Source organism: Notothenia rossii (genome assembly GCF_949606895.1).
Source record: "Notothenia rossii genome assembly, chromosome: 3".
In the NCBI taxonomy this organism is placed as follows: Eukaryota; Metazoa; Chordata; class Actinopteri; order Perciformes; family Nototheniidae; genus Notothenia; species Notothenia rossii.
Window position 1 is genome coordinate 27,856,084 of NC_136901.1, and position 25,923 is coordinate 27,882,006.

The 25,923-nt window shown below is 45.6% G+C and overlaps 1 protein-coding gene across 4 annotated transcripts in view; it reads right to left on the reverse strand.

Annotated features, from left to right (window-relative positions):
• The window catches only part of LOC307032413 (nuclear factor 1 B-type), a 52,872-nt gene that overhangs the window by 11,738 nt on the left and 15,211 nt on the right, over positions 1–25,923 (reverse strand). For all 4 annotated transcript variants that reach the window (XM_079670368.1, XM_079670369.1, XM_079670370.1 and 1 more), the window contains exons 3-4: positions 4,239–4,295; positions 2,465–2,533 (exon numbers count right to left, since the gene is read on the reverse strand). In XM_079670368.1, the coding sequence (XP_079526494.1) occupies positions 2,465–2,533; positions 4,239–4,295 (126 nt within the window). The remainder of the gene's footprint in view (positions 1–2,464; positions 2,534–4,238; positions 4,296–25,923) is intronic.

The window sequence follows — 25,923 nt, forward strand, 5'->3', positions numbered from 1 at the left end:
AAAGGTTGCATGAGCTTGGTTTGAAAAACTAAATCATCAACAGCTCCTTGTTTTGTATTCTCTCCGATCTAAAACTCAGAGGTTTCCCCTGCAGAGTGATTTACAGCGGTGAAAGCGTTGTTTTTCTCACTGCGGTCAAGGTGAGGGATATTGTTTCAAGGGAGGCCGGGCCCGTGTTTACAGAACAAAAGGAGTTCAGCACCATCCCCTCTCCCTGTGTGTCTGTGTGGCCTGCAGCTCCAGCGCTCGCTTGGTTTGGAGTCGATGAGAGGATGGAGTGTGTGGCGCCGTCTGTTGTGGTCTGAGGTTCACCACTGGCACGATCCCTCCACCAGCCTCCGCCCTGGCAGCCGACTGCGGCCCTGGCAGAGGCCCCCACCCGCTACCACCACACTGAGCTGTCTGTGGAAGAATGCATCCGGCCAGCGCTGAACACACCACCATTGTTTTTTTTACTCGAGGAGAGGATACCCCCAAACATCTCTGTGTGTGCAGCCTTCTCACTTCTTGGCTCGGCTTTTGCCACTTGGCTGCCCTGCTATGAGTTTCTAGCAGCAAATGATGGTGAAAATAACCTTCCACACAATGCTTCATCACTACTGTCTCCACACATTCACATCAACAGATTCATTTGCCTGCGCTTGTCCACACTGACTAAATATCTCGCAGTGGAGGCTCCTGTTGCATTAATGAGTGTCCTCGCCGAAATGCTGGATTGCGAGGCAGCCTTGAACCGCGGAGTTCCTTTGATGGACTTCAAAGAACGTCTCGGAGAGTCCGGAGAGGAGCGCGCTGACGGACGAGCGGCTGCTTAGATGTCTTCCCAGGGAGTGACCGGCTGAGTGAGTGACAATTCCTCTGTGTCCGTCGACCTTTTTAAAATTCCAGCTCCACTTCAGTCGGCTTCAGTGAAAAACGGGGGCTCGGTCACATGAGAGCAGGCACGGCAGCGCGGCGGCCATCTGGTCAGGGGGCGAATTAAACACTAAACAAAAACACGGGCTTTAAAGGGTATTCAGTCTCTGAGCATGGAAAAGGAGCAGGTTACGCCTTTCAGAGCATGATGTATGAGAGCGGTAGGACGACCTGGTCTAGCTGCAGCAGCGGAGACACTTTGATACGGCAGGTAGACACAAAACAAGGTCAGCTTTAGATACCGAGTGCTGTTCTGCAGCCATAAACATGTGAAACGCCAATTGAATGCAATGAGGATTTCCCATGTAAAAAAACCCGGGCACAGGGAATATTTATTTTTGGATGTTTGAGGGTAATTGAGCACAGGAGAGTTGAGGATTTGGACGATTTTGGCCAAAACTATCAAGTATTTTCATCACGTCTTTTTTCGACTAATAATTTTGTGTTCAAAATAGTAAGAATTGCCATTGTCATAAATATTAAATAGAGATTGTGTGAAAATAGCAAACAGCAAAACAAATATGAATAAGCCAGTCATTCAGTCATTATTGAAACCAGCAGAACAGCAGGATATTGATTTTAGAACAAAGCATTATGCATATGATTTTTTTTTTTATCACCCTCTTATTGTAATATTTTGTTAGTTTTAATCTTATTCTGTCAACAACTTCATTGGTTATAATTCTGTTAATGGCAGCACAGCACATACCAAAGTCTGGACACTACAGAATATTACCTTTAAAATAACTGTATTTTAAAAAAAGCACCATAAGATTGGTACAAACCTAACTTGGGTCAGGTAAATCTAATGTAGTCTGTGGTGTAGACTGGCATTTAGTTGAGCTGCACTTCAGAGTTTCTGCACTAAACAGGACTCACACTATGGGACTGGAATAGACTTTAACACACAGACAGGTATGCTTCTCTTAAACACAGGTTATTAGGGGTGACTAGAGACTTTGTGCACCGCAGGCATGTTCCTGAGCTGAAGCAAAGGAAAAACGCCACCTCGGGGGCCAATGGAGAGGAGAGAACTGCTGCGAGAACAACCGTCAACGGCTGTGGACGTGTCTGTACAGATGCACAGAGGCTCACACACACGGCTGCGCAGTCAACAGACTGGACAAACTGGATCCACCAGTGCAGTGTTACAGTACAGCAGTTCAGTAAATATACACAGGTTTGTAGAAAAGCTGTTAGCTACATATTCTGTACAAATAAAAACACTTACAGTCTGGATTTAATTGAAAGAAAAGATTAAACGTTTCTGTGTGACCTGATTAGACCCCTGTGGGCGTGTACAGACTGCGTTTGATTGACATTTCCCTGACTCATATGATCTGGCTTGCACCTGTTAGGGCAGGGAAACTAACACCCTCTGCATTCTTGTCAGTGCATAGACTTTGTTCTCCTCGCGCGATTCGCTCGTAGCGCCGCCCAGCTTCAATGTGAGCCGAAGGGGAATCAGTGGCAAGGAACAGAATACCTGAAAATACCTGTGTGCGCAAGGTAAACACTTATAAACAACAAATAATAACTGTGTACTTACTTCTGGACACTCGCACCAGCTCTGCAACACTGAAGACTCCTGATTTGATGAAGCTGTCCTCCAAGTAGACTGTAGAAACATAATTCATGCAATCATTATTATTATTATACTCAAATATACACACAATTAAGAGTTGATGATTCATCCTCCATGCCACATATTTCTTTGAATGTGAACTCAACACAATGATCAATATATCTATAAACCCTCTTTTTTTGAAACACTGAAGTAAACAAAATAGTTATTTAACCACACTTTTCCCTTAAGCATAACCTTAAGTAGTCAAACATGGAAACAGACAACATTGAGACTGAAACCAATAAACAAAATCCTATATTTATATAAATATATTTAACATTTTAAAGCAAGAGGTGTATGAAGTCATCAATTCGTCACAGACAAATACACAGTTATAGATCATGACACTCAGGGACTCAGTCATACTGATAGTAAAAAATAAAATCAGTTCATCAGTAGTTTCATGCTTTTCTTTATCGTCGTCTTTATTATTATTACCATGAGTTTTGTGGACTTGAATGTGTTTTACAGAACAAAAAATGTAGTTGTACAGTACAGTACAGAGTGACAGGACAGGTGTGTGAGAGGGGGGGGGGGGGAGGTGTTGACACTGCTGCTGAGAGGAAACCAGTGAGGGAGGCAGGCGCCGCATATTTAATCAAATACACAAGCAAAACTTAATAACCGTCAGTGGACTTAGATACACTACCCCATCAACAAATATCCACCTTAAAGAGCCGTTTGCTGCAGTGTTTACATTAAAGCTTAGTTACTCAGTAATGTAATCCAATGTAAGCTTTGGAAGGCGCTTTGGAAACAAATTAAAGATTTTCTTTTCCTCACACAGCCCAAAGAATGAAAATGTATATTTTCTTGAAGTATCTCTTGTATGACCAGTGACACTCATCAGAGGCTGCAAGTCAAGTCAAACAGTCAGACAAGTTATTGACACCCAAATGACTCCGGCTCTGCTTTGATGCGGTGCCAAAGTCGGTGTGGCCGTGCCAGAGAGATAGGCGGGCGGCTCCATTGGCACCTACAAAGCCTCATGCCTCCAGAGCTGTGCCGCTGCTGAGGGGCCTCCAAGCCCTGAGTCATTGGCTCGCTAACATGTTTTCCTTGGCACCTGTATCGGCAGAACCTGCTCTTGAGGTAGACAACTAATTACAATACTTCTCAAACTCTTTTCATTCCAATATTGTGACGACAGAGCGCAGGTCAGTCCGGGAACAACAGCGGCGCTGTGAGAGAGTATTCTTGGCAGCTGCTTCAACATGACACACTCAGCTACCAGCCAAAGGTGCAATGTGCTGTAAACTTTTCACTCTTTAGTTTCTTGGCCTCCAGGATGATGACGCTTCAAAATGTAATCATCCGTGTTATTTCTCCTCGCTCCATTTGAAGTTAAGCTACGTCCTTAGCCAGCGGATGTCACACAGAAGTCAAAAAATCACTTATATCTGATTATTTACAACAAGTGTGTCAATTTTCTAAATGGTACATTTTTTGCAGATGAATTGACTTAATCAGAATGAGCTGGTTTTGTGCTTTTACAAATTGCCGTTTGTCTATGGTTGTTGTTGGATCACATGGTATGGAAAGCACCTAAGGCAGTACAGTAGTTTGTCTTGATTGTTTTTGTTAAGTGAGGGCTTTGCTGCTTTATTTAAAGAAGGTAAGTTATGGTGTGCATAGGGCGAGCTGCCGGGAACAATAGAGCGATGACAGGAGGGAGGAGGGCTGGTACTGTACATACCTGGAAGAGGGTTCTTGCCTTGCTCATTGTTACTGGGACTTCCTGACTGCTGCGAGTCTGCAAACACACAGAGAGATGAGGGGGGGGGCTTAGTAAAGCAAGAGGACAATAACATGCCATCTTACTGAAACACGGTTCTCTTGTCAGCATTGATTTTTTTCCCAAGATAACCTGGTTGAAGTATTTTAGAAATGTATTTGATCTCTCTTTTTTACAGTTTGTCAAACACCTTTGGCCCACTAATCCTCCCTGAGGTTGTTTAAAAAGAAGAAATCACTTTTTTCCAACAAGACAAAGTGCATTTCAGGGCTTCCTGGGTGTCTTAATGTTTTTCCTTATCTACCAGGCGAGCATACCCACTGTGCATTAAACAAGACAGTTTTGTTTGAACAGCATTATCATTAATGGGAAAAAAGCTCTCTGTCTGACACTCGATAGCTAAAAAGTTTTTACCGGCAGACCTCTGGGTAATTTTTCAAAGGGGCCGAGAGAGTGTTGGAAGGGGGGGCAGAATGTGTTCGGTCCCGCTGTGCAAGGTACGAGCACAGAACAGAACGTGGAGAGAGGACAGGAGGGGCGGGGGAACACAAGGAAACATGAGTGGAATTCTTTCCACCGGCTTTGGTATGAGTCGGCCCGGACTGACGTCTTTTCCTCAGCAGTTCCTCCCCCATCAAACAACAGCAAGCGTTGGGAGACATCAACTTACTGTTCTATGTTGGAAAGAATAACCTCAACATATCAAGGCCTCACAATCACACACCGAAATGCTGCCGTGCCAAACAGTGATCTCCAGCGTCTGCGTGGACCCCCGTAATGACGGCCGAAGCCCCCACACGCCAATGAGAAGCAGCAGGGAGATTATCATCTACGCCTTAAATACGAGAGCCCAGACAAGAAGCTGGAGAAAGTGAACTCAGATACCCTCGCCGTGCAACAAACACCCCCTTTTTCCTGCCGCAGCCCTCATGAGCAGCGTTACAGAGAGAAGGAAAGAAGAGGAGGGGGGGGGGGGGGGGTAGATGGAGGAGAAAAAAGTTGAAAGATTTATTCTTGTTCTCTCTCCGTGTCTCTCGCTCTCGTTCCCCCTCTCCTAAATTTGACTATTAAACAGCCCTGCAAAAACAGAATGTTCTTGGCCGAAGCTCAACAATGACAAAGTAGGGAGGGAACGGGACCATACGTTAAGAAGGAAAAAATCCCCTTCTCTTCAGTATGCTTAGACCCTATATGTAAGAGTGGAGTTAAAAGTTACCGTCGCACAATCCATGCTCTGATTCCTAAAAACACAAGCCGGACATGTAGTGTTATGGATCTCTGGTAAATCTCATTTGCACACAGAAAATTTAGAGCTGCAGCTACTGATTACTCCATTTTTGATTGTTTCTGAATATGAAAAATTGCCAAGAACTCAAGGTGACATTGTAAAATTGCTCATTCAAAAGTCTAAAACCTCATTATTAAATTATTAACATCAAAAGAGCGTCAAATATTCAAGTTTGAGAAGCTGGAACAACAGACTGACTGGCATTCATCTTAGCATTAGATTAAGTCATTCATCGGCCAATGACATACGTTTTTAGATCATCATACCAGTAATACAAATTGTTAACATCATTGTCTATTCTCAGGAAAGTTTGCCTTGCAGAAATAAGCAACTATTCTATTAAGTTGACCCCTACACACACACTTTCACACACACACACGGTATGTAAAGGAGCTTTTGTGGGCGAGCGGACGGTAGTGTGGATTTGGCACAGCACATGTCCATAAAGTGATTGCACGGAGCTCAGTGGCCTTGTCTCCTGTCTTCTCCGTCTCCGCCCCCCTCCCCATGCCACTTTCAGAGTCATCCATCAGTCTCGTTACGACTGCCAAGTCTATGCTCGCGCCCTGAGAAACTGCTGAGCGGGGAAGAAAGGAGCCAGAGGAGAGAAAAGAGCAACCAGAGAGTGGGGATGAGGTAAACGCCGGAGAAGGTGGTGAGAGGAGAGAGGGAGGTGGGAGAGGGTTCGTTTAGATCGGATCAGAGTTTCGTGTCTTTGGTTTGGTTTCTCTCATACTCCGAGGGCTGACATGACAAAAAGAGCAGATGGTGGTGGCAATTAGAGATCCCAGGCAGCATCTTCCAGTATGAGGCCCCACTGTCGCACCAGGAGAGACCACCTGGATGACTCAAGGTGGGACGCGAGCATATGGCGCATCTGCCAGGCCTGGAAACACCGCCCCTATTGCATTACATTTTACCTTTGACCCGGGAAGGGCAGCTCCACGCTCCTTCATCTTCTTTCAGCCTGATTACAATCGTTTAGATCAGTGCGCTCACATTTATCAGGCTGCAAGGATGCAGATTATATCTGCTGAACACTTTATTTCACACCGTCACTCAACAGGTATTTCAATAAAGCCTCAATGAAAAGCAAAAACAGGTCCAAGAAAGATAATTCTGGGTTTTAAAAAGCTGGATTTAAGTGCAGTTAAATACAAAAAATGCACTTCAGAAAGTGGTTTGAATAAAGTAAAGAAGCGGGGTATTTGGAGCCTGGTATCTGTATCTAAAAGGTGTCCTGTGCAGAGCCCTAGCCAATCCGATAGTCTTCAAATAAACAGTAGTGTAACCTGTAAATAAACAGTTGCGGTCGAGGAGGCTGGGCTTTGCCCCGGGAGCTTGGCAGGCCTGGATCACAGGGCCAGACACCACATACACACACGCCTTCTCTCACACACACACACACACACACACACACACACACACACACACACATAAACACGCACATACACACACGGCCCTTTTCCAAACAACATTTTTGGCACCCTCCGTCCCTGCCACTTGTTTAAATAAACAAACCGATTCATGAAGGAATGAAAAAACAGGACCACGTATGAATCACATTATTTGCTGTTACTCTGCAAGAAAAAAAGGGTGGGCTTGTGGGTATTTTGTCCACGAGTTCTTACACCTTCTTGTCCGGTGGGATACTTATCATACCACTGTAACGATTAGGGCAATTAGGGGTAATGGCAACAGAAATCTGGCTCTGCAAGAAAAGTTTTTTCAGTGCTTGTGAGGTTCCTCCACACCCAAGTGTGTTACTCGCCTGGCTTTTACAATCACTAAAACACTCGCACACACTCTCTCCCTAACCCACCCTCTCATTTTTTGGCATCGTACCGATTCTGTTCCCACTAAATTGCGGAACACACATGCACACACGCACACAGCGTGGATTAAATTAGCCACATAGTTTGGGAAACTTTCTTTTTTTTTCTGACAGCGGCGGTGCACGTTCCTTGCCCGCAAACACTTGCAGACACGTACAGATATCCTCCACAAAAAAACTGTGCGCACGCGCAACACACACACACCCTGCAGATGCATACCGCTGTCGACATTTCAGGAGGAGAAGCCTGTCTGGCAGCCATTTTATGCCGAGCGGGGTTCTGTGCACATGTATAGCACTCTGGCTGCCAGAGGCATGGGTCCCGAGCCAAGACGCATTTCAGCAGCCTGGGGAGGTGAGGGGAGGGGAGTGTGGAGGAGAGGGGTGGACTCCCGGAGAAGTAGGGAAACTGAGAGAGGGAGAAAATATCGACCTAATTACGGAGCAGCTCCAATGCGTAATGTTTCGACAATACAGCTGCTCCTGAGTAAATATTTGATGTGGCCGGGCAGACTTTCTGCTCAGTGTCCTCCTGCTTTTCTTTCCCTTCCTGCTGCAGGACACCAGTTTGTTCTTGCTTGCACAAACACAGAAACAAATGTCTGTGAAGCGCAGGGTCATGCAAGTCTTGACAGTAAATGGCCGTACATGTGCCGGTATGGAATGTGTGTGTACTTTGTCCCGTGTCCTCCTCTGCTCCTGCTTTCTATCACTGGCAGCTCCGGCGATGACCTCACGCCGCTCGGCGGCTCCATAGTAGCAGAACCTGCTCTCTCTTCTCCTGCTATCCGTCTATCTGCAACAGTATCCTTCCTCTATTGTATCTTTTCATACATGCCTCTGTGTATATCTACCATTTAGTGTGTATGTGGAGATATCGTCTTATCACGTGTATCTTTTTTCAAATTTCCTCGTTTTTTTAACATCTTTCTTTTAAAGTCCCCATGTATGTCGATGCTCTCCCCCCTTTGCCGCCTTTATTTTTTTGTAATGCCCCCTCTCTCTCTCTTTTTCTATCTCTTTGTCTCTTTATCTCTCTCTTCTCTGCCTCCCTCGCGCTTTGTTGTCTAAACAAAGTGGCCTTTATCAGGATGAGCTGCAACCCAAACAAGCCAAACAAAAGATATGGGCGAGGAAATCTGCCCGCAGAAGAGGGAGGATCTTATCGTGCCAGCCATTGTGTGCCAGCCTGCCAACTGGCGATGCCCCCCGCCGCCGACCCCTCCCCGCACACACACATGAGAGCCAAATTCTGGTATCTCAGCATCCCCCCCCACCCCCAACCCACCCGGACTCATGCATGGTATTCTGCAAAGGGTTGGCACCTGACCTGTCCAAAAGGAAAGTGATATTGACACCGAGGGTGAAGGGAAGACAAATGCTGCAGCCAAATGGACGCCATCTTGGGGTGGCATTGTCTCACAAGGAAGATTGCAGGAAAAGTAAAAGTACATGCCGCAAATACTTTTGCACAGACAGAAAAGCATTATTCCACTCAACAAACTCTGACTGCGTTCCCTCAATGGAGCCTGCACACTGTGTGACACTCTAATGATTATCTCATAATTGAAACAAGGCAAATATTTCTTATTGGCTCAAAGGAGCACCTGGTAATCCGGATAGCTACCCTATCGAATGACAGGGAATGCAGGTACAGTAGGATGAGTTACACACACACAAACACAGACCCACACACACTCTCAGACGAAGGCGAGATAGAAAGTGAGAGGGGCAAAGTTGAAACGTCTGTGAGAACAATGACATTTTGCCTTCTTTTCTCTAAGCCAGACACCACAGACTTGTTCAATAGAGCAGGAGGACACACACACACACACACACACACACACACACACACACACACACACACACACACACACACACACACACACACACACACACACACACACACACACACACACACACACACACACACACACACACACACACACACACACACACACACACACACACACGCACACACACACGCACGCACACACGCACACACGCACATACGCACACAGTAGGACTGTCAGGGTTTTGAGACTTATGGAATCAAGTGGGATCCGAGCCCAGACGGGAACAATGAGAAGCCATACAGTGTATGTGTGCGTGTTTGTGTGTGTGGCTGACTGCGTGTGACCGAGCTCACTTGTATCTGTCTGTGTGCGTGTGTGTGTGCATCCCTCGATGTGGGCACTGCCACCTCTGTGTGTGTGTGTATCATCAGTGTGTGTTTGTTTCTAATCGTTGCATACTAATGCCGATGAAGAGCGGGCCCTCTTATTCTCCGCCGAGTCTCTGTGCCTTCTCCTCAGTAAACTCTCACGGCGGTGAAAAGAGGAGAGCATTTTAACCGAGCCGGGAGGACAACAGGCTCCTCATTGAGGTCACCAAACAGTGTGGACGGGGAGGGAGCGCATTCAGTGGCGAGTGGGCCTTGAACAAGGGACTGAATGGCCTGACGGATCATTAGCCACACCGGCCCGGGAGAGGAGAAGGAAGAACCGGGGCGAGCACAAAGGGATACACAACCACAAAACCAAGGATGCAGATGAGGGTTAACCCATCTAAATGCAACTTCCCCACCTTTTAATTTGGGAAATAAAGTTTACCCACCTCTACATGGACGCCTATACGGTGCATACACACAAAATGAAAAGCAGCTCTGAAGGCTTGCGGTCTGATGCTGTGTGCGACGTTTACACACACACACACACACACACACAGGCTGGTATACAGTGTACGCACAAACAGGGACACACACACCCGGCATCCTGCAGCGAGATGATCTGGGCTGTACATGTGTGAAGCAGACAAACACAACACACAGTGGCTCATCTGTCCCATGAAAAATGAGCAGGCTGGCCTCCAGTCAGCACACTGCGGCCCACTTAATGTTCCCACCTCCGCCCACTCTCTCTCTGTTTGTCCTTTTCTCACAATGTGGCTTTTCCTTTTGCTTTTTTATGACACTCTTTGTTTTTCTTTTCCTCTTTCAGTATCCCTTTTTATTCCTTCTGTTCCTACCCTCCAAGCATGCTGCCCAAATGTTTTATCTCCTTTGTGGCACCTGGCGCCATCCACTGCATCAAGTGTTGCAGATATATCCATAAAAGATTAGCACAATTCTTTGTGCTCACACAATCACTTAGTGAATCGACGGGAAATCAATCCCCAACAATGATCTTCTGAAGTCATTCATTATGCAGAAGTTACAAACGTTGTCTCCCTTGTAAATTGGGATATTTGTGTTTAACTATTTCAGTACATTTTATGGACTAAAAATCAAATAGACGTATTGAAAAAATATCAAAAGATTCACTGATGATTCAAATGATTGTTAAGATGTAGGTCTTCAAATAGTTTACACTTACAAAGAACGCATAAATTAGCTGATTTCCCGAAAGTGTGGTCTCATCATTCACAAGTTTAATCAGCGTCAAGTCTAGCCTGTGAGAAAAAGAACTTTGCATCTGCGCTGAAACAATGGGCCCATCAATGGCTAGCCCCGGCATCTTTTTGGTATGCACCAAACAAACAATTAGCTTTGTTGGGGCGTAATTGACTGGCAGGACCGGGTGGCATTTACATTCGCCCGCTGTTGCCACCCTGCCATTCGATATAAAAGAATAGGTCCATACGAGGGTGGAAGGTTGACCACATCTCTCTGGTTGGAAGACACCGCTCTTTTTTAACGGTGGCAAACTTCCAAGCAGGAGCAGTTTTTTATGCACGGCTGTGCAGGAAGGGAGGGTGCGTTGAGGACGAGACTATAGATTTAATTATGCATGCATGTTTTCTCATTCATTGTAGTGGTGGGAAGGGGAGAGGCAGAGGGTGAGGGGTGTGTGGTGGGAGGGTTGGAGGGGGGGGAGACAGACCAATGACATTCCGTCGTTGTAGTCCTCCTCCTACACACACACACAAACACATACACACACACACACAAGAAGCAGTCTGGGAGCGAGCCGCTATAGGCTAATGAGGTGACACTCACCGTCTGGAGACTAGCCAAAACAGTCCATTAACTCCTAGCCAGTAGTTAAGAGGAGAAGAAGGAGAAAGGTGGTGGTGGGGAGGGTGGTGAGGAGAAAGGAGAAGGCGGATGAGTGGTGGGGGGGGGGTCAAGCGGGTGAGGTAGACGGCTAGCCCATGGGTTGGTGGGCGGAGCATGTGAGGGGGGGGAGAAAAAAAAAAGTCTGAAGTCTTTCAGGATGTGAGGGTGGGGGGTATTTCTGCAGTTTTGTAGTTGTGAATGAATCAGCGGGGAGGCTGGTAGAGGGGGGGGGCTGTGCACGAGCGTTCACTGTCGGCGATTATGCTCTGTGGAGGCAGCTCTTCAGGAGAAGTAAGGCTGTGGGATGGAGGAGGAGAGGTGGCGGGGTGGGCGCGCGAGGGAGAGAGGGGGACAAGGGAGATAGATCCAAAGCCCCCCAGTCAGGCAGACAGACCTTTGACAGAGGAGCTCTGTGATTCGCCTCTTTCATCTTCAGAACCCCCCCATCCAGTCGGATAATTATGAGACAAATGCACAGGACCCCTGCTGCTTGAGTGGCAATGGGCATGGGAGGCCAGAAACACAGAGAGAGGGTTCAAACCTGCACGTCTCGACCGGTCTGCGGGGAGGGGGGGGACGGAGGGAATGAGAGATGGCGGGGGTGTTTAGGGGTCTGGGAAATTCCCCACTCTCCCAAGAGAGACACGTCGGCCCACAGATCATAGTTCAGGGACGGCCTGGTTGTGATACTAGCGAGGCTAAAACTGGCTTAAGCCAACAACCTCCTTTCAACTTCCACACACTCACATCCAGTTAATGAATACTGTATAGTTTGGATTTTCAAACGCACCTTTCTGAAAAACATCTGAAATATGCTCCCTGATCTCTGCACTCAGTTGAGTTTGAGCCAACATGTTGTTTTATTAATGTATTTGATGGTGCTCTGGTCTGCGCTGATAAGAGAGCACAGTCAGGGACAGCTAAGGTACCTACATGTTTATCTCACACCAAGCACACTTAGACCCTGGCGGCCTCAAGCAAACACATTGTACAAATTCCAATGAGAATCCAACATGTAAAACCACTTTGAATTCAAAAGGGACCTTTGTGAAAATAACTCAAAATGTTGTGGAAATATGAAAGCAGATTGTACAAGCAATACATACTTTTTCTGCCAAAGTCAGTTCATTTGAGGCCTGTGTAATGTGTCTGAGGCCTCAGCCAGTGATGTGTCAATGATTGTCAGCGCTCACAACGGCGTCTGGCCTCAGCCAAGAGGAGTTCCCACTGGCGAGAGCGGCAGGCCGAGCCAGGGCGACTGGGTGCTCCCTCTCAGGGCAAATGGCTCTCCTCCAGCTGGGCGAGAGGCCACCGAGGATCCCTGCCACCCATTGCCACTGTTTGCACTCCCCAGGCTCTGCCAAGCGAGCGGCGGGAAAGTGCACACAAACACACGCGCGCACACACCTTGGAAGGAATTATCCGATCATAGAATGCCACCACATCTAAGACCAGATCTTGGCCCAAAACAGACAAAGAAAACAGAGCGTGCACTCATTCAGACGATTTTGCTGGCACTGCTCCCCTGGAACGGGACATAGGGTGGAGAAGGGGGTGGAGGAGAAGCAACCACAGAGTTTAATGTGTCATTACAAGCATAAAAACAGACTACTGACATTGCCAACAGATGTCGAGCCAGTTTATTTTTGCCATTACAACTCCAGTAGGGAATGAAGCGGCAGGTGCAAATGAACAGTCATGTAGCTTTATTCTTTACTACTGCTGCATCATCATTTCTCCTGATCTGATATTCAGATATGCATCATGGAGGGGCTGGTTATCAATACTGTTCTGATACTGGTACGAGTATCACAAGTGCCACAGATACAGCCTAAAACCCTGCATTAGGTATCCAAAGATCCAATATTACGTTTTTATATATCAGCTCATTAACCCTAAGGGAACAACATCACATGTTTGCGTGTGCCTAATCCTACATGTGGATCTTATTTGGACGGTACCTTCTGGCAAGGTGTAGAGTGATCGTAGACTTGGCTCTAATAATGCCCACACCTTTCTAAACGTTCTACTCCCAATAGTGCAGTAATGACAGAAAGATGTTTTAACTCTTTCAGGTGTATGTTATTCAGAAGCAGCGGGCCGATGGAAGAGCTTGTTGGTAGTTTAAATGCCGGCTGCCTGCCGCATGGCCAGTAAAACCCCTCCTTTCCTGTTAATGAGCCTGGAGACTGAGGCCCCCAGTCGGAGCTGGCCCGAATCAAAGCATCTGTGGGGATGGAGGCTGGGGGGCAACAGGGTTTGTTGAGGGAGTGGGGTTTGGGTGTCTGCACTGGCACAAGACCAGGGAGTGAAGCTTGCAGGGCAACAAGGACATTATGGAAGTCATTTCCCAGTCTCTTATAAAGACAATTGTTGGTGGTTTTCCTTTAATCACAACACCAGGTAAATGCTCATTCGGTGAGCCATGCAGAGCAGTGGTTTGAAAAAAAGCTGCATCATAAAACCGGTTATCACATAACTCACGAGGGAGTGACAATGGCTGTGCCCGCCACAAGGTCAGAGCGTTGGCAGCGATCCAGAGACGGCGGAGCTCCTCCGCACCTCATGGACCCTCCAACTGTCTGGAGATACGCAGCGAACAGCTATTAAGGTGTCTCTGCTCTTTGTGGTTGCAGCTCCCCGATGCGCAATTCAATCACAAACACCCAGAGACTGAAAACAGTCAACGGCAAGTCACTTACATCAACAAAGCGGCATATCATGACAAAACATCTTCCAGGAGAACAAAGTGCAAATGCAATCTCCCAGGTTTACCAGAGAATTCCCTTTGCCACACCACAATGTGTGATTTAGAAATCATACTTAAGTGCATGCTAAGCGAGTATTCACAGCCAGAAAGAAAGAGAGAGAGAGAACTCTATTCCACAATCCTGGCAAAAACACAGAGCAAATCTGTTCTGTGCTACTAAGGCCTGCTGGGGCAGCCCCCTCTGCCACTGCAGCAATAACAACATGTGGTTTGGCTGCACAGCGCCAGTTTACAGTGGGAAGAGGAGAGGCGCTAAATTAATTTCAGATTCTGTTGTTTGAGAGTCATAAACAATGTTCCAGCAAAGCATGGCATCCAGACATGAGGCCACAGTGTTTGGTCACATGGTTTTGGAAAACCTCATCAGTAGCTTCTCAGGGTTTTTTGGAAATATGTGTATATTGACACACTACAAATCATATGAACACGCCAAACTGTGGTCATATTAGACACAGTGTATGAAACAAAGGTGTGTAGCATGTGGTGTCCTCGGGCACAGCAAGCCTGGCCCGCCCTCGCTTTTTAGTACCAGAATGTAAAGGCCCTTTGTTTCCAAATTATTTCTGGGCCGTTTCCAAAATACTACGATGATACGCAGAACAAAGGCATGTGTCACCTGGCTTCACCTGGCAGGTTTGTTTACAGGTACCTTGAATATTGTGGTTTTGTGATTACATTCATGTTCTGATAAAGTTAAGAAGGCAAGGCTTTCTGCTAAAGCAACTTTAAGTCCTGCTGTCCTCGCTGCGCTGCTTCAGCCTTTCCCACGAGGCTCCAAAACCATAATCTCTTGAAATATTTGCACAGATGACGGCAGCGCTCGACTGTTTTGACATGGAGCGGCGTGAACGAGATCTAGCAGTCACTTTTTCCATCACTGTTCAGCACGGGAAAGGGAATTCCCCTTTTGCCGCTTTCCCCTGTAACCCGCCCGCACGTCTCCCCACCAATCGGTATGCGCCTCCCAGCAGTCCTTCCTCCATTTCGTCCGCCTGTTAGGATTTGTCCACTCAGGACCACACCACAGGGGCCTTTACGCCCGCCTTAAAGCCAGCTCCCACAGTCCTTGCTTTTCCACTCACCCAAGCATGTTGTTTTCACTTTATCAGAGATGCCAAAAGTTCATTTACTGAGATCAGGGGTGCAGGGGTTCGGAGTAAATGCTGCAGGAGGACGAGGAGAGAGCCAGTTCCTGTTCGGCCCCGGTTTCAGCTCAGGAAGGCGAGCAGGGCTGTTTACATTTAATATTTCTGGCAGGGTGCCTTTAAAGCTGCGAGCGACAAGCTGTACAAAAATGGGCCTCTGTTTGCATTTGACTGTGAGTTGATTCCCTCCTTCATCACAACAGCTCATGACTCAAGCTGGAGGCAACACAAAAATATACAGTACACAGAGTCACACACACACTTTCTTTCTTTACCTCTCTTAAACTCATAGTGGCACCTCCCAGTCACTCAAATGTTGATAGAAATATGCCGTAGTCATTTGCATTGATTGTTATATTTGCCTGAAGGTGTTTATCCATAGTCTCAGTTCTTAAACATGTTTTAACTGCGCTCACATACCCTCTCCTGCCTTCTTCAATACCAACCACACAAAATAGTTACTTTATTAGGCCTTTTGTTTAAGGTATAAGCATTCCCTATATTTTCTTTTAGAGGAAATACTAACTAATCAAAATCTTTATATATCATTGAATTTCTTCTTGGATTCTTGGATTTGTCCAAAGGCCATACAAAACATAATCTCCTGATAGTAGCCACCTCATGGGAACAACAGCTAGGAGTATCAAAGGGCCACCACTGGAGCCGACTCTACAACCCTCCCTCTGGCAAGTATCTGAATATATACATCTGTACGTGCCATATTTTTTCTTCCTGAGGGCCTGCTTGAGTGTGCATGTTGTTGAAAACACTATCTCTTTGCTGATACTGAGGGCACAACAGGCTTGTTGCAATCACAGCTCTCTCAAGGTTGGCAGCCCTGCAGAAACACTTCCCTTTTGCGGTGCGGGGCTTGGTCCAAGCCACTTGAACTTGGCAGGGCTTACCTGGAACAGCCTACCCGTAGGACTGCCACAGACTCGCCCCTCAGCCAAAACAGGAGGCTATAACAGCTGATGTCAGGCACACCTCTGGAAGAATGCCTACAAGTGACTCTTAGGTATTTGCAAAGGAAGAGATAATACAACTGTGTTGAAGTTCCTGTTTTCCCTTTTCAATCAGTTCAGACATTAATGTCATGTGGAACCCATTTGCAGTATGTATCATAATTGTATAAACTCGAAAAAAAAGTTGAGCAAATGTTACAAGGTAGTACATAGAGTACAGAGCCCCCTTACAAAGGACAGAATCGTGCCGACAAGGGGATTTTTTTTTTTTTGTATCAATTGAGGGAATTACACAGATCATATGACACCATATGGAATTCTTTTTACACATAATGTATTTCCTTTGCAGGCGCTGTGAAAGGCGAGGCCTACAGGGAGTCGTCTTTAGGAGGAGAGGAGGAGAAGAAAAAAAAAGAAGCTGTATGTATGGGGAGGAGGGAGGAGGGGGTCGAGGGGTTTAGTGGGGCGGTCCAAGCACGCTCAGCGAAAATATGCCTCATGCACTCGTTGAACTTGGGGCCTGCGCGGGCTTCTCTCAAGGTTACAGGAGAGGCCTGTGCGGAGAGGAGCAGGAGAAAGAAAGCATGCAGCAGCAGTAACACGCCACCAGCTTCCACTGGACTCTGCTTTGTGCTGCTTTCTCTTGATTTGACCATGAATGCTTAAACATGTGTTATAATTCAAAGTTGCGACGTGACATTGCATACACGTAGTTACTAGTATCCCTTAGTGTAACTATGAGCGCCTGTTGCTCTGATAAAAGAGGCAGCAAGCGATCGCCTTTGACTCCAGGTTTCCTTCCCTCCTCGGAGCCTGCCGGGACCCGCGCCATGTATCCGCTGCCGCACCCCTGAGCCCCTCGACCACACAAAGGTAGGAAGCTGGCCACCGGCGCATTGTGACGAGGCCACTAAATCACCTCTCGTTTTATCCACCGCTATTTCTGCATGTTTCGCCAGTGGAAACCATAACGACAACAAGGCCTAGTAAATACATCTGAGGAGGGGGACAGGCTATTAGCTAATTGAAGGATATGGTCAGTTAGATGTACAAAGCACTTTGTTGTGAGAGATCTGAATAAAAGGAAAAATAAACACTCACAACAGCTTAAATTCAATAAATATATTATCTGAAATAATTATTTCAAAATGGGAGCTGATTATATGGCTATGAAATAAGACAAATTACAATTATGCTTAATCTGTGCTGGACTTTTCTACAAATTCAAAGAAAAAACTATAGATGTATCCAAAGAAAACACATTGGGTCTAAATACAAAAGTTATAAGCAGGTTTTCTCCTTAGCAAAATGTTTGACCTTCCAATAAGTTGTTAAATGTACGGTTTTTTGCTGTTGAAGCTATGTTGAAGGCAAAGATTCTTCCACACAACTTTTTGGGTCATAATATTTTATACACAGGATGAAACTATTACAGTACACACACAAACCTAAAACCCCTATGACATGGTCTGATTGTGGATTACAGATTTTATTATAATCTGTCCATACTCCTAAATCATCGCAATGCATGGGAATTGTATGTGTTGGTATACAGCATTAAGGGCTGTAAAACCAACATGTCAGCATAGCATGTAAACACACACAGTGCTGAAACAACAACTTGCATTTGACCTCAGCCTGACAGACAGGGGTCAAAGGGCAGTGAGGAGTAAACACTCGGCTGAAGGAATTGGTCACTTTGCCTTTCCCCAAGAATTAGCAGGCCATTAGCACCTCGTAAAAGTGCCACTTCTCTGCTTTTCAACAGATTAGGCCAGCTTTCATACAAACAGCTGAGCAAAGTGATTCATTGTTATCACATAAGAGTATAGAAAACTGTGTAAAAGAAAAAAAGCCACCAAGGAATTATGGCAACACAGCCTACTTCAATGCAAAGATATTACTTTGTTATAATCTTATGAAAGCAAACGGACACATTTCTTCACAGTCAATCCTAATTTCCCCCAAAACAAATTAGCATCAAATGAAGTGGGTCATTCTCATGTGTTGATTAAAGTAGGCCTCAGCTTTGCCCAAGTGGCCACGCGGCAGACTGCGAGTTCAAGCTTTACGCGCTGAAGGCCTTATTGGGCGTCTTTCGTAAACAAGAGGAGAGGAGAAAATAGCCCCGTGGAATATAATAAAGGGAGCATCAAAGCAGCTATAGAAGAGAAATCAGTCGGAGTATTAGGAGCCACTTGGGGTTGTCAACGTGATAGCTTAGATGTCACTGGAGAACATCTTCATGGACGTAAAGCGGGCAAACAAATTAAGAGGGATGAGCTCGCACTCTGTGGATTAGTTTTAGATTTATGGAGGCAATTTGGAGCCGATGTAGAAGCAAGAGAAAAACAAGTCTGTCAAAGCTGTAAAGACATTCACATTGTTAAATATGAAATGACTGACGCGAAAAGCAGGCAGCACTATGTGTGACTTATTGTGAAGTTATTTGACTTCCAGTGAAAAGGATCTGAGGTACATCACAAACCGGCTCGACTTGACAGGGCGCTTCTCATTATTTGAGTAACATCATTTCCCTTCGTTAACCTTGGCCACTATAGCACAGCTTGTTCTGTAAAACGATAGGGTTTGTGTGTCATGAGACCAGGTTCAGCAGTAGCATGCTGACCGCTCTTCACAAAACAAGGGTGTGCTGCAGGTGCGAGGAGTGAGGAAGAAGCTATAGATTGGACTACAACTGAAAAGAAAATGGAGGGCTTTTATATCAGCAAAAAATGGTCAAAACTAGAAAACCTTTTGGGTCTTGATTTGAGCAAGAGAACCCTAATGTGAGACGATAGGAGACATACACGAAAGGATATTTTTAGGCTTGTGTGATTTCTCGGTGACACATTTACTGTTCAAGACCTCAAGTGTGATAACATGCACACACCACAGTGTGCCGTGGAGAGTGACAGCAGCCACAGGAGAAACGGTCCAATTAATGCCAAGAAGTCTTCCGAGTGTAACCCTCTTTATAATCCCACAACCCACTTTATGGGGAGCGCTCCCCTCTTTGGCTGATGTGCGGATCATTAATCACATTTTCTATCAAACGCCATCCCCTTGCTGCAAATATTCACTCCCAAAACTCACATCAATGCATGTCAAAAACTCCTCGACACCAGAGCACGCTACTTCAACTTTTCACAATCAATTATTAAGAGAAAGGGAGTTTCTTAAAGTTCATACATTTGTATTATGGAATCAAATCTGGGGTTGAACACTTTTTAGCTAAAGTCAATCAACACTGTGCCACCACCTGCAGAGACAGAAAAAGCCCTTGCTGTATAAAAGGAGCATGCCAACTGCATTAAGACACAGGAAAAGAAAGCATGATGGTTTTAACTTTAATTTAACCAATGCTACTTAAAGCCGAGCTCTCAAAATTCTCGCTCAGCACGCAGAACTGGCACTTGAGACATGAAAGGGCAGCCGCGACGTTTGGTTTACATTATATCTTAGTGGTTTCCACATTGTGGCCAGGGGATAAGCATCAGGAGAGGTTTATCTCTGTCACAGCGCTCTATGGAATATGTAAACACTATGTGTAATCAGTGCTGCAGTGAAATGGAGTGCAGGGGGGTGTGTGGGAAAGTGAAGTGCTTTAGGAATAAGCCACCATCTTACTCCTTGAGCTCACGGAAAGATAAGACGTTGGAGGCAAAGTTGCAGAACATTTAAAACTATATGTTGCTTTTTGCAAATAAAGCACTGCAGCCATCCACAGATGTATTTATCAAATAAACAACATTAAAGTTTCATGCAGGCGGTGTTGTTGGTAACGGGAGTTAACCTTTTAGACCTTTACTCTTATCCGTCCCTATCTTCTCCTTCTCCGAGTCTTTGTCCCCATCATCCACCCTGTGAGGCGGCACCACTCTTTTTGTTGAGGACGGGTACTCGCTTTAGACGAAGAGGCTCTCTCCCGCCTAAAGCCCAAGTTTTAATATGGTGTCCAATCAAAAGTGATTAAGCATCGCAGAGCACAAACAATGCTGGCCCTTAAATCTCTGTGAACCCTCTTTCAGTGGAGCGAATGAAAGAGCACTCTGTCTGCAGCAGGAGATGACAGACGTGCGCTTGAAGATAAGTCTTCTCCGTGAGCCCTCATCCCACCAAATAAAGGCATAAATAAATAGATTACAAAACGCTAAATGCAGCAGAATGGGATCCCACCTTGAAGGCATCGATGGGGAAGTGAAGGGTTTTTTTTTGCTGGTAAATCTTTGTCCTTTCACTGTAAAATGCATTGACATGTTACCTAAAAACTGGTTGCACGGAGAGGTTGAGTGAGTGAGCAATCGTAGATTACTCAGCCGAAAGGAATTAAATTGAGAATAGAAGACTCAAACGTATATAAACGAAGAGAGCAAACAAGCCAGTTAACGTACAGTAGCAAGCATGAACACAGCAATGAATCACTAGTGAGTTCAACCAGCCGCCAAGTGCGGTATCACGTGAGAAAGAAGTATTCCAGAAATGTAAACTTTGGTGAAATTTACTTCAAATCATCGTCTTGCTCATAAATTACATACAATCACAATGTACGACGTACTCCGCATGTTACACAATACCCTGAACTAATGCATTAGATGGATGCGGTTCCTGCAGGGCATACGGCAGCATGAAGATTTAAGGAGCGCTGGATACCAGGGTCGGCTAACTAACGCCACAGGGATACTGCTCTTAATGGGCCTTTTTTGAAATGCCAAGAGAAAGAGAAGCGGTGCAGCCTAAAATGACACGGTGGTTTGACGAATGTTTCATCATTATATAATATGAACATGAGACAGTGCTGCCTAAATTCATGTTTTCAGCACGTGTAATGTAATCTGGCATCTGGTAAGATTCCATTGTAGTGGGGCCGTCTAGGGAAAGTAATTGGCTAGCTACAATCAGAATTGAAGTTTCGTGGAAAAGAAAGAACATGTTTCAAATTGGGCGAGTGGCACGAGAATCAAGACGAGAATTTAGGCCCAATACCCCTTTTCGAAAACGTTCACCTTGCTGCCATTTTTTATTCAAAGACTATTTTGAAAAATGTTTCCCTGTTGTGTAACGTAAAGAATGCTTTATAGCCCAGATCTGCTCAGGAATCCATCCTGGCTGCACCAAATTAATATTGCAAATATAAAGCATTTTTATTATCCATTTTCCTGTTGTGTGTGTGGGGAGAAAATCATTCTTATGTCTGATTGGAAACAGCATTGGTGTGTTTGTTCTTCAGCAAATACAACATGTCCTTTTAAGTATGTTGCTTCCAAAATATCAGTCTTACAAGGTTTGGTTTTAGCTCGGATCTAAGAAGAATTGGATGGTCTTAAAGACAGTATTAGCAGGGATCTATTTGCACCATAAGAAGGATTCAAGAGTCTACGCATGCAGACACTTTTGCAAACTCAAAAGAGGGAAAATCATCACTGGGAGGTCACGCGAGGGAGGAGCTGGCGCTAAGACAACAAGGCGTCAGCCGTGTGCAGCCTGCTGCCGTCAACGAGTCAGCGTGAGTACTACCATCTGACCGGGCTTCCCTTTCCACTGCCCCCAAACAAGCAGCCAAAACTAGCTAGTGCTGCTGCTGCTCCTGGCTCCTGCTTTCAATTTCACTAGAGTGGGCCAAGTAATGGCTTCAGCATTTTGTGGTCTGCCGACACACATGGTGCGTGTAGCGATCTGGTGCTGTCCCCTCCAAACGATGGTTATGGGACGTGCAGGGAGACAGACACAGCCCCGGGGGCCGGCCACAGTTATTGAGGGGGGCGTGCATTGGTCTTGTTATGACTTGCACTCAAAACCGGTGTGTTGCCGCAGATTGTTGAATCGACTGAGCAGTGGACATTTTTCAATGTTTTCAGACATTTGATGTACTCTTTGTTTGGTAGAGATCATCTGACTCCCGTTATTTTCAATGACAATTTGAATAATGTTTTAAAAAACGTTTCTTATTTTGCTAATCGGTTCAATTGGAACAGCAGTCAATATAATCGCAACTAGTAATTTTTCCGAATTGTGACAATTAATAAAGAAAATAATAATATAATCTATATATCCTATATAGAGGAATATTTGTTATTTGCAGATGGAATTAGCCTTCTCTTTATCACCTTACGTCACCTGTTATCTACCACTGCTGCTGCCCCTATCTGGCTTCATGACCTAGATTAAAGGTTATTCGCTCGAGTCGCAGAGGCAGCTCCTGCGGCTCGCCCTTGTTGGGTTTCCTTATCTGGGTTTGTCTGGACAAATCTTGGACACAAAGCGCCCATTTTGTGCTCCTCTCTGGAGATCCTGTTACAGTGTTCCAGACACGACGCGGCCCACCAGCGGTGCCTCTGGGAGTATGGCGTTTTTGCGGGGCGGCGCGATTAGGTGCTTCCTAGACTTCAAGCATATGATACATGTGCACTCCTCTTACGTCTCAGAGCGCTCTTTTGTGCTGTGATGGGGTAAAATGAGCAGCGAGGGGGTTCATATGATGTCATGCAGCGAGAATTCAGATACAGCAACCTCCTATCCCCGTTACTCACCAAAGAAAATATACAAATGAATCCAACAGGGCTTCAGGATTCCCCATGCGCTGATTGCTATAGTAATTGTATTTTGCATGTTACTACGACAGATAATTCTCACAGATTCAAAACATGAAATAATTTATAACAGGACTTAAAAGAACAAGTTATCGCTTGTCAATGGCACTGATGGAAATACAAAGGTTCAAGTGTACAAATGTCTTGAAGTTGATCTTATTCCTTCTTAGAGTGAAGGAGAGAACAGTGGGAGAAAAGAAGAGTGGTGTACGCTGACCTCATTCTGACAACAAGCCCGGGAAGAGCCTTCCCTGGAACCGTTTCGCAATAGTACAAGTGTTTATACAGGTGGCGGGTGAGTCGAGTGAGATATGAAGAGAGCATGCATTTTGCAACACCTCATAATAAATGCTAAACACATGCTGCATGTCAAATCCTGCATACAGAACTAACCGCTTTATTCCTTTGTCCAACATCAGTTTGATATATATTTTTAGTTGGGACATTTGCGAGGGAACCCAACATGGCCAATTCACCCGTCTCTGTTTGAATTTCAAAGTTGCTTCACGCGATCCAGGAGCTGTCAAACATTACTATCCTGGGGTATTGTCCAGTGAGTACTCGCCTCCTGGAACCGAGGCCTCTGGTTGGCTCGCGTGTTTGGCTGCGGGGCCGTCTCCTGCAACAACATCCACTTGGCCAGAGTTCAACCCACGTGGAAGGCTACAATAGCCCAAAGGTGGCTGCCCAGACCATTGTTTATGCAACAGCACACTACTGCCAGGTTAAAGGGAAAAGAGCAAGACAGTGGATAATAAACATGCAGAGCTCCTGCCTGTAAGAGAGTCATGCTTTCTGTTGATCTTTCCTGAACCAATACAGCTTACTGACTTATTTCATTATTAGATATTTTAACTAGACCATTTTTCTCTTCACGTAATTCAGCTTTTTTTGTAGTGTCGTCTCTTACTTAATCACTGATGATTTCAAATTAATTGAACATGTTTCTAAGTAAGAATAATGTGGTTAATTAATATTTTATCGGAGGTAATGACCTGTTGTTTGAGATGCTATTTGTTTCTAAAAAGAAGTGGCACAGTGTTGCAGTGACACAAAACAGAAACCTTGCATCCAAGCCAAAGTCATTTAACTTTAATGAAATCTTGCCCAAACTAAACAGATTTTCACGCTGTTATTTCTGTAACAGTTGAAGCCTGAATACAAACCCATGCATAAGTTAATGTAGCGCCTATCTTATTTTCTCACTAACCAGCGAGGTGAACCAAATCCATTACATCTTCGAAAGAGGTGGGAAAAAAAGGATCCACACACCAGCTGTTTGGTAAACATACCAAAGTAATTGTTCCAAATACCTTACTTTAAAAGATTAAATGCAATTAGTGGCTGTTTATCTAACCACAACAAGTCTCTGTGCCAAAAGAAAAAACCTCTGTCATTGTTTTTAGCAGTTCTGCTCCAAGGGCCTACAGCTGGGAAGAGGATGGCTTTTTTCAAACATCCTTATGTACAGGAAGGAACTTTATACACAAACAAAGGGAATGCTCATTGCATAGGAAGACTATAGGGATGGAAATAACGGTTGGTTGGCTAAGGCAAAGGTCTTCTGAGGTGAATATGAGGAATTTAGGTCAGTGCAGCCGAGACTTTTAACCAGCTCAAGCCGCTGCAGCCTGGGTGGAAATAGCATGGGAGGCCAGCGAGAGGGAAACCAGTGCGTCACAGCTCCCGGCCCGATTCCAGGCTCCCCCCGACGCAAACAAGAGCCATAACTTCCCTAATGATCCCAGATCATGTACGCCTCGGACATATCCCACCAATAGGGAGCACTTCCTCTTCACCTTTAACCCCAAAGTGGGTGTGCCTGCCGTTGACTGTGCAAAAGAGTTCCGAAAATGAAGGCTTGCTGGTAGTTTTGGATGAATAGTTTAGCAAAACAATCATCTATGAGGGTTGAAGGTCCCATTGTGACAAATCTGTAATCCAAGTATGTACAAAATCTTACTGCAACACTCCTAAAATCTGGGCAAATCCTATTCTAAGACAGAACAAATCTCTTAATATCTTAAATGTTTGCCAAATCTCGATAATCTGACACTCTCCTGCTTCCACTTCAGTCACCCCGTCACACACGATTGCACCGTGATTCAGAAGTCTACCACCACACACACTCACACACGCACACACACACATTGTAAACAGTCTTTATTGAGACGTGAGTGCTTGTATAAACATAGCCGAGCCCTATTGAGGGTCCGGGGCTGGGTCGAACAATAAGAGGGGGAAAGTTGCTGGACGTTCCTCACAGACGGTGTGTACAAAATCCAATTATCAGAGCCACGGCATTAACATTCCAGCAGTCTGGCAGGTGACGGCTCCGTCTTTTCACCCCCCCGCCTCCCAACACACACACACACCACCAGCATGGGATAGAGTCGCCCGGCAGCACCTCGACAATACACACACACACACACACACACACACACACACACACACACACACACACACACACACACACACACACACACACACACACACACACACACACACACACACACACACACACACACACACACACACACACACACACACACACACACACACACACACACACACACACACACACACACACACGACCCTCTTCAGCTCCCCCCCTTCCCGGATCCCACAAGTATTGAGACATATATAGAGGGAAGAAGGCAAATAGTGGGGAGGCAGTGGGGGGGGTCCTCCAGCGACACTGGTCTTTTCTTCAGGAGATCAGCGCGACCGGCCTCGCAGGCAGTATCAGTCAATGGGGCATTCTTCTCCTCTCTGTCTCTGGGTGAGAATATGTTGATCGCTGATAACGTTGCTTTGATTGCCATAATGGGGAAACCACTTTTTGTTTTGAGCGTTTGCCTCCAAACAGTGCGTGCTTTGTCAGCGCCGGGTGATGTTCGTGGCATACAAGATGCCGATTAAAAAAAGGTTTAACGGTAAAACAAAAACATTGTTGTTGTTCTTGGCTACAGAGCGAGTCGATAAAGGATTAAAATA